The sequence below is a fragment of the Arachis ipaensis genome, chromosome B9, assembly GCF_059453495.1.
Source record: "Arachis ipaensis isolate K30076 ecotype BB chromosome B9, ASM5945349v1, whole genome shotgun sequence".
NCBI classification, from domain to species: Eukaryota; Viridiplantae; Streptophyta; class Magnoliopsida; order Fabales; family Fabaceae; genus Arachis; species Arachis ipaensis.
Genome location: NC_142444.1, coordinates 152,205,874 through 152,216,032, shown reverse-complemented (window position 1 = coordinate 152,216,032; position 10,159 = coordinate 152,205,874). Strand labels below are relative to the sequence as shown.

At 31.7% G+C, this 10,159-nt stretch overlaps 1 protein-coding gene across 2 annotated transcripts; it reads left to right on the top strand.

Annotated features, from left to right (window-relative positions):
- The first annotated feature begins 273 nt into the window (after positions 1-273).
- On the top strand, positions 274-3,783 carry LOC107618188 (trihelix transcription factor DF1). Of its 2 annotated transcripts, none has more exons than XM_016320176.2 (2): positions 274-865; positions 1,732-3,783. In XM_016320176.2, the coding sequence occupies exons 1-2, from the start codon at positions 582-584 to the stop codon at positions 3,248-3,250; spliced, it is 1,803 nt and encodes a 600-aa protein (XP_016175662.2). In that variant the 5' UTR covers positions 274-581; the 3' UTR covers positions 3,251-3,783. The 2 variants fall into 2 exon arrangements, with proteins under 2 accessions (XP_016175662.2, XP_088354405.1); XM_088498279.1 differs by having other exon boundaries at positions 408-827.
- Positions 3,784-10,159: the final 6,376 nt, after the last annotated feature.

The following is a 10,159-nucleotide window of genomic DNA, read 5'->3' as shown; positions in this document are numbered from 1 at the left end:
TATTTTTCTGTGCCACTTTGAGCAAAGTCAGGCGAATTTACCTAGCCTACATGACATATGATAATGCAATGCTACTACCAATATCCAACAAAATAATTAAAATTAGTAAAATAAAAATAAATTAAAAGACAAAAAACATTACATATGAGGTAAAGTGACTGAAGATTCCACTGCTAAAAAAGAGAAGAAAAAGAAACACGTAAAAGTAAAAAATAATGTAAAGCTAAGAAGAAAGCCCATTATTTATTCTCACTATTAATTATTAGGATAGATAAGAAAACAAGTCTTCAGATCCCACCAAAAAAACATAATAAAAAAAAAAAATTCACCCCGAGATATATATATAGAGATAGAGAGAGAAACAGAGCTTTCATCATATATATACATCCACATTTATATAAATACGCACATACATAAAAATAAAAATCCCGCATCAAAAAAAAAAAATTCGAAGAATTCACCTTTTTTATTTTTTTATTTTTTCGTGTGTATATTTTTTATTTTTCTCTTGCTATCTGCTGCTGTAATATTGCTGCGGTGCTGTTTTGAAGGAAGAGAGCGAGACAGAGAGAAAGAGAACCATGCTTGGGGACTCAGCACTATTAGGAGGTGGAGGAAGTAGTGGTGGTGCTTCCGATGATGCAGTGGCAGCAGCAGCTGTGGCAGCATCAGGTGGCGGCGGCGGTGGATCAAATAATTCAGGCGACGATGAAAGAGGGAGGAATATAGAAGAAGGTGGCAGCAGCTTCGGCGGTAACCGGTGGCCGCGGCAAGAGACTTTGGCGCTGTTACGGATACGCTCCGATATGGAAGCTGCCTTTCGAGAGGCAAGTGTTAAGGGTCCTTTGTGGGAACAAGTCTCCAGGTTCATTCATTTTTCATAATTCTATTCATTTTTAATATCATTACTTCTACTTTCTCACTTCACTTAATCAGTTTCCGGGGATTTCATTTCTTTAAAAAATCATGGGATGTGGAGATCTGAGGATTCAATTTTTAATATTATTGGAAATGACTTCCACCACTATCTTCTCCTGTTCTTTTTTTTTTTTTTTAAGGTGCTCTCTCTATCATTCGGATTTGCTTCCTTTTGCTGCAGTTTCTTTTGTATTTTATTTAATTTTTTTTCACCCTTAAAATTCTCCTTTTGTTCTTGTTGCTTTTGGACATAAAATTATTGTAAAAAAGAATTGAAATGTGTGCTGTAGCAGCATCTATGATTTTTAGCTTTTTTCTGACATTTCACTTTGATTTGTGTATGTCCTATTATTTTCCAAATAAGTTACCGACCTGAATTGAGTTTTGAAAAGCAAGATTTCTTCCTTTTATTTTCAGTTATCCACTCCCGTGGGAAATTCCTTCACAAAGATTATATTAGATTACAAAATCCCCAAACTCTGGTTCACGCGTTTTTCATGATGGGAAGCTAAGCGCCCATTTTATCTCTTCTTTTTCTTGGGTTGATCATCACAATTCATGAGGATTCTGTTTTACTATAACAAAAGAAACTTGCTACTCACAAAATTCACCCATCTAGTCTCTCTCTTTCAGTTACTGAAATTCAGCACATAACATTTATTTTATGCTTATCTTATGCGTTTTTAACCCTTTGTCTTTTAGCTGAATTTGATGAGATAAGAATAAGATAAACCCGGAAAACCTTTTTCATCTTTTACCTTCATTTAATTTCATTTTTTGTTTTTGTTCGGGGGGGCCATTTGGTTGTTATAGGAAGATGGCAGAGCTTGGGTATCAGAGAAGTTCCAAGAAGTGCAAAGAGAAATTCGAGAACGTTTATAAGTACCATAAGAGAACAAAAGAAGGTCGAACTGGTAAATCAGATGGCAAAACTTACCGCTTCTTTGATCAGTTAGAAGCCCTTGAGAATCAGTCCCAGACAACACTTGTTCATCATCAATCTCCTAAACCAACGCCAATGCCTCCGCCTCCGCCTCCGCCTCCACCTCCCCCACCACCACCACCAACAACAACAACACATGTCACTGTTCCATCAACAACAATTATCCCTTCCTACCAAACACCACCACCACCACAACCAACAAACCCTACTACCTTACTATTCCCTTCTTCATCAACGACCACCATCCCGACCGATCTCTTGTCCAACTCCACCTCTTCCTCCACCTCCTCCGATGAATCAATGGAAGGAAGGCGGAGGAGGAAGCGCAAGTGGAAGGACTTCTTCCACAGGCTAATGACGGAGGTCATCGAGAAGCAGGAGGATCTTCAGAAGAGGTTCCTCGAAGCCGTGGAGAAGCGAGAGCGTGATCGCATGGCCAGGGAGGAATCTTGGAGGCTACAAGAGATGCAAAGGATCAATAGAGAGAGGGAGATTCTCGCCCAGGAACGCTCCATTGCCGCCGCCAAAGACGCCGCCGTCATGTCATTCTTGCAGAAGATAGCCGAACAGCACAATCTAGGACAAGCATTGAATAATACGATCAGCATTGTGCAACCACAGCCACAACCACAACCGCAACCACAATCACAACCAAATGCACCACAGATTCCTCCATCACCGGTGCAACAGCCTACGCCAGTAACGCAGGTTGCTGTTGCACCGGTTGCCGCTCAGCCTGTGGCGCCGTCAGCACCGACGGTACCACAGCAGCAACAAGTAGTGACAAGTATGGAAATCGTGAAAAGTGCTGACAATAACAATGGCGAGAAGTCGATCGGCGGAAGCTCGTCGAGGTGGCCGAAGGTGGAGGTTGAAGCGTTGATACGGCTGAGGACAAGCATGGACGCCAAGTACCAAGAAAACGGGCCAAAGGGGCCGTTATGGGAAGAGATCTCATCATCAATGAAGAAGCTCGGATACAACAGAAACGCTAAGAGGTGCAAGGAGAAGTGGGAGAACATCAACAAATACTTCAAGAAAGTCAAAGAGAGCAACAAGAAGAGGCCAGAAGATTCCAAGACTTGTCCCTACTTTCACCAGCTGGACGCTCTCTACAGGGAGAAGAACAAGCTGGATATGGCGCCGAAGCCGCAGAGCATGGTGGCGCCGCTGATGGTGAGGCCGGAACAGCAGTGGCCTCCTCAGGCCATGGAAGACGCGGAGAATGACCCCATGGAGCGGCACCATGACGAGGATGACGAAGATGAGGAGCAGGAGAAGGAGACTGGAGACGAAGAGGATGAAGAGGATGAAGGTGGTGGGAATGGCAATGGCGGTAATAACTATGAGATAGTGGGAAGCAAGGCTGCAACAGCTTCAGCTGAGTAGTGACAATGTAAGGTGCAAAGAGAAAAAAACAGAAGGGGTCCCCATTCAGAAAAAGAATATGCATGTGTAGTAGCACCTAAATGATGGCGTGGGATGTGTGGGTCAACGAGAGTGCAGGTTTTGTCGGAGAAAAGTGGTCGCTGGTGGTGGCGGCGGTGCCGATAACGGTGGTTATTGCGGTTCTTGTGTTTTCAGTGTATTAAGAATTTTGAATATACATCGTACGGCACAGAATGACACATGGACAGGGTGGTGGGGAACGGTGGTTTCGTACTTTCTTGTAGCATATAGTCAGTAAGATTATATGTTCCTTTTTTCTTTATTTTTCAATTTTCATAGACATTTATTTATTTTTTCAGATAATAAATAAGTTGAAATCAAAGAGGAATTTAAGATAGCGAGAGCTTCGGGATTCAAAAATCAAAATAATTAATAAACAAGAGACACACCTTCAATTAAGTAAAGGTTGTACAAAAAAATATGTGAAACAAATAATATTTTTAAATTTTTGTTATTTTACAGCTTGTTTTTAATGTTTTCGGTGGTGTAAATGGCACATATAAGATTAGTTTGGTTTTTGTCTTTTTCTTTTTTATTTTGAAAGAGAGGGAAATTTTTTTTCCATGTTGACATTTGGACATTTGGTTAGTTCACAAATACTGTCAATGGTATCCATCTTCTTGTCTTGTATGTTTCCTTGTTTTGTTGCTTATACATACTCTTGGTGAAACTAAATCCTGTTAATTTCATAAATATGAAATGAAATGATATTGAAAAAATAATATGTAGAGAAAACATTCTTTTCTTATAAATGGTAAAAAATAAATTTTGAACAGTATGAATGAGATGATGAAGTATATATATAGAAAGGAAAGAAAAGGAAAATAAAAGGGAGACTTAAATTGTAGGGACAGTGAGTGAAACTTTTGCAGTGGAAGAGGGCCCTTCCGAAAGCAGAAAATGCCAGCATCACACATGGAGTCATAAACCCTTGAAAGGGGAGGGTCCACCCTAGAGAGAAGGAATCTTGTGAGTTGTGTGAGTAACCTCACTCTGAAAGGAACCTAAAACACTAGCATGCAGCAGTTGTTGTTGTTGTTGCCCCTCTCTCTCTCTCTCACACACACTCACAAAGGTAGTGATGTATGCGCTTCAATTCTCCTCTTCATTGGTGTCAGTACTAAGAAAAGAAAAGAGATGAATGAAACTTCATCATCATCATCATCATCACCTTCTAATGGGTCAACCTTTTCTGCCCTCACCCCCTTATTAATGTTGCTTTAATTTTGTCAGCCTTTCATCACCATCTTATGCTTAATCTTGTTCCCTGCTTATCAATTCTATATCTATATATGTACTTTTTTAATTAATACAAGACCAATTATATTAAAAAGATTAGTGTATGTTGATTGATTTATAAGCAAAAAAGCATTGGAATGACCGAAATTAAATAAGCATTCTTTTGGTATATTATATGCCATTATAGTGGGAAATTTTTTGATTTGGAATAATATTACTCATTTTTTCTCAATGAACTTGTAAGCATAATCATTTATTGATGGGTATCCAATTCTCCTCTTTTATACGCTTTAACTTATTTATTTTTTTCTTCTCTTATAGCTGCTGCAATTTACTATAATCGCTAAGTGTAAATCATTTATACCCTTCAATTTCCACGTGTTAGTCTATAGTTTACAAATTCATTTGGGTTTTTGGAATCATCTATAGTTTACATTAGCATAGAATGATTGATGAGTATCCAATTCTCCTCTCATATATTCTTCCCCAACTCCTCCTTTTCTAAAGATATTTATGTTATCTGAATATTTAGTTTGTAGTAATAAGCGCATGTTAATTAAACCCTAAACTTTTGTTTAATAGGCACATTTAATTTCCAGTTATAGAGAAGCATATTATTGCTTTTAGCCTCCAATTCTGCCTCTAAATAGTTTTATATGAATTTATTGAAATTTACAAATGAAGCTTTTTACATTTTCTTTGGTAAGTATAAAATTCGCGCTCGTCTATACAAATGTGAATCCCAACCATAATCTCATGCGTTAATTACTTAGAACTTAATTAGAAGTAGTTCTGACAAAACTGCTGCTCAATAATGAAAATCACTACCGGCCAAAACTAACACCTCTTGACCTCAAATCAAGAAATTAAACTCAGCTTTATCCTTTAGATCATAATTAAGTAGTTAAACTACTAAAGCTGCTATATATAACTGCATCTATCAATCCATAATTAACTTGATCCATTATTAACAACAAAAAGAAGTGTAACTCTATTAATTAGCTTGTACAATTTGTATATTAAAGTTTTAATTATTATAATATAAGACTATGGAATTAACAAATTTTAAATAGAATATTTTGATATTCAACAAATTTTTATTACATTATTTAACAAAAATTTTAATAATAAATTAATTTTTTTAAAGAATAATAAAAAAATATTATTTATTAAGAAAATAAGTCTAAAAAATTTGAGAATAATAAGAAGATTGAATATAAGATTTATTAAGAGGCCATTGAATGTGCGTAGTGTTAAATTAATTAAAAAAGATGATGCAAAATGGAGATAGAGATGGGAGTAGTGTTATGTTTGTGACACATGATGATAGTGCATCTACTTTGACTTGAGTATGCCCTACAAATTTGTCCATTTTGATGAAAATGGTGGTGATTAGCGCGTTAGGGAGGGTTGTACGGTGGTCCACAATATAATTGATGGGCTTGTATTTTACCTTCTACGGATGGGATAGGAATAATTATTCTGTTACATTGCAACAGTTTGAGACAGTAGTAGTAGTAAGTGGTACGTACTATCCTCTCAACTCATTCATATTCATATTTCATATGCACATTCACACAACACACATGCATGCAGAAAAGTCTATGGACCCCTATTCCTTTGTCGGACCAATAACAAAATCTCTTATTAACCCCTTATTAATTGCCTTCAATCACTGCCCGCTGTAACAGGCAAATACGTATATATATACACACGAACACGTGCTACTTCAACACATTTTCTTGTTTATTACTTAACACTGGTGAACAAATTTAATCATAATGTAGACAAATTTTTATTGCAATTATATTCCTCTAATATATACTTAAATTTGTGCTGTACACTTTGAGCAGATCGATCTGGGGGACTTCAAAATGCCACTGTACTCATTGATGGTGATAGTCTGTCAAGTATTTAATGATCATCTATATGTGTATGTGTAGCTTCAGTTAGTTGTGATGTTGCATTTGAGTGAGCGTTTTATGATATATTTTTTTTGAAACAAAAAACTCAACATAGGTGAAGCATTTTAAAAGTTCAGAATTACAATACAAATATTAAAAAAGAAATCGTAGTTATTTCTAACATTGTCATCAACAATTAGATGGAACAAAATTAACACACTTTTTGTAGTTCTTAATCGACTTGGTAATAACTTTCGCAACACCTGTTTTTTTATTCCTGAAAATTCTAGTATTCCTTTTCAACCACGTATTTTAAATAATAGCAAAAAAGTTAATCAGCCACCTGTTACATTCGTTTTTTTTACAGGAGCGTTTTATGATATATATATTTTTATTGTTTTATTGAAAAATAATTAGAAGTCTAATTCATTTTTTAATTGTCTTTTTCTTATTTTTAAATAAAAAAAATTTTAATTTTTTATTCTTTAAATTTTTTTTAAATTAATCTATATTAAAATTTTTACTCATTTAGGTATTAAGAAAATGAATTAAGAATTTTAGTTATTAACCTATTTTATTCACTGTTTAAATTTTAATTTTTAGATAAATAAAAGATAGAAAAATATATTAATTGTTTTTCTATTTTTTAACAAATAAAGTCGTTTATTTATATATATACATGCTATCTTAAGATAAGCTAGTATATGGTCTAAAAGCGAACTAAAATTAGTTAACTGTTTCGGTTTAAATATGATACTCTTTTACTTTCCTCCTAAAAAAGAATTTAATAATAATCTCTGATTAATTAGGTTTACTTCATATATATGATTAATATTTTGTGTTTAAACAATTGAACTAATTTATTTTCTTTCTTTAATGTGAAGCATGAAAAAGAAAGATATAGGTGATTAGTAATATTACCAAAGTGCTAAAAGCAATTACATTCGGTCTTAACAATCTAAGTAATTAAGATACATTAAAAAAAACAAGACGTGTCACAAGAAGAAAAACGAATGGCATATTTATATACTCTTTTGGGTGTTAGGCTATTGATATGATAAAGGAAGACTTAATGATTGAGAATAAGATATAACTGCTGATTGAAGTGACGGCTGTAGTCAGCTGTTGTAACTTCTAAGCAATAAATGGTTGTAAATGTTCGGAAATGATTAGTTTATGTTTGAGAGTTGAGACATTTAGTTCGTTATTAGGCTAGAATTTTTATATCATCGATAATTTTAGTATAAAATGTAAGAATATTTAATTATTTTAATATTTTATATTATGACAGTAATAATACAAAATTTTGTTGATATTTTATAATAAAAAAACTTTTAATTATAAAAAAACAAAACGTGATTGCCGTTTTATAAAATTTTACAACAATATAAAACACATAATTTAAATTATTTTTAGAAATTTTATTTTTAATAATTCAACATAAAATAAAAAAGTTCTCATTATTACTTTGATCAATAAATAAAATTTTAATACCAAACAACAAAATATTATAAAATGGTAAATTTCAAAAATTCTTTTACGGTTTTTTTATGGTGAAATTATGAGCATATTATTAATTTTAACTTATTGTGGGGACGATATATACGAGTATAAAATTATGTGTGACTTTCACTTTTAAAAGGTTGAGACTTGAGAAAGAAATATATGTGTGTGTGTGATTAAATTGAGCAACGGTTTATTAAGGGTGAGACTTACATAATTGATCTCACAAAATATTATTTAATTTTGTAGTTGTCTACACGAGATATTACTCAAGAATAAAAAGTCAATGCCGCCTTTCACAATGATAAATGAAGGGGGAAATTAAAGCATTAGATAAAAAATTGTATTTTAAAAAATTAAACTTCAAGTTTAGGTAGGATCTGAATTATTACAATCTTCTTCTTTTATTATTTTATTTATTTATTTATTTATTTTTGGATGGGGGAGGAGGGAATATATTGCAGATAATGTCATTACAAGCCGATTTATCAAAGCACAGCATGTGCGTGTGCGGGACACGTGGTCGGTGAGACAGATATTGAATCATATATATTATTATAAACTTATTTATTTTAAAAATTTAAATAGATAAATAAGAACATAAATAATTATATATTTATATATTTTTTATGCAATAATTTTTTATTTATGTAAATTTTGTTTAATTTTTTTATTTATTTTATTATTTACAGAGTATAATTATAAGTGAAGTAATTTAGATAGTATACAATAAAAGATTAGAGATGTGTACACTACAATAAAATAGTATTTTTGCAACTATTTTTATGTTTAGTGACAATTTTAACCGTCGCTAATTTTTTTTTGGGATGGTTAAGAAAGCGTTACCAGTTTAAGGATCGTTAGGTGACATAGTAATAATTTTAGACCGCCATTAGTAAATAGTATGGTTAAGTTATTTGTGAAAATTTTAAAAGTAAAAACATATTACTAATTTGTAGCACTTGTCGATATATTTTTTTATGCTATATTTAACGACCATTAGAACCGTCAATAAATTCTTAATTCATGTGAAGATTTTTTTTTTGTTTTATATTTAGTGGTTGTTTTAACAATATATATATTGTTAAGTGAGACTACAATAAATACAATAAATTAAATATTATATGATCAATAAAATTTATTATTTTTAATTAATATTTAATCAATACAAATATTTTTAAAATTTTAAATATTATACTTTAAATTTTAAAAATATAAAAATAAAATATTAGTTTATAATGTTAGTTAATATTGATAAAAGCATTAAACCCTCACGTTTCTAAAACAATACAATTTACATGTATATATAAACAACTATAATTTTTGGCGAACTTTTTTTGTTGACTATAAACTACTAAAATTTAATTATTAATAAAAAGATTACTACAATTGGAAGCAACTTCGGTTTATGTCTTCTACCCAAATGCGGAAGGATCAGAGATTTAGGAGCAATCGCAACATAGTTTTAATTTAATAATGAGAAAGTTTAGTGGGCAATATTTTTATTAATATTTAAAATAATTTTATATTATTAAATATAATTTCATATTTTAAAAATATTAATCATTTTTTTTAATGATTTATCACTGCTCAGCAAAGGAAAAAAAATAGAAAATACTAATTAAAATAATAATAGGATTATGTTAGATAATTAATAATTTTTTTGAATAACATAAACAACTACCAATTAAATAAAAACATATTATACTTCTAAATTATTCACCTAAATTTTAATATTAGAATAACCATCCGTACACCTAGTGAAATGAACATCCGATATATCTATTATTTATATTATTTAGTATTTTTATTGTCTACCTATACTTTTCAATATTAATAATTATTGAACCATATTATATATTGAAGGAAAAATCTCAATTTCCTTCCACTAATATAATTTCTTTTTTTGTACTCTTCACCACATATATGATATGCACATCAACCACCACCAATAATATTATAACCCAAAAAAAAAAAAAATACACTACTGTCGGAATTAACCTTTGTATGAAATTATCCTGTATAAGTTCCTTGTCACAAAAAAAAAAAAAAAAAAAAAAAAAAAAAAAAACTCCTGTTGCTCCAAATGAAATTTGTTAAATAAATTAAACATGCACAATAATAGTACTACTGTATGTTAATTAACCTGACAAAAGAAGAACACAGAGCACCCCAAATAGATGAAATTAAAGAAAAAAAAAAG

Excerpts from the sequence above, each read along its gene's own strand:
- LOC107618188 (XM_016320176.2), top strand. The coding sequence starts at position 582 with ATGCTTGGGGACTCAGCACTATTAGGAGGTGGAGGAAGTAGTGGTGGT. Across the intron at positions 866-1,731 it reads TTGTGGGAACAAGTCTCCAG|GAAGATGGCAGAGCTTGGGT; the intron begins GTTCATTCATTT and ends TGGTTGTTATAG.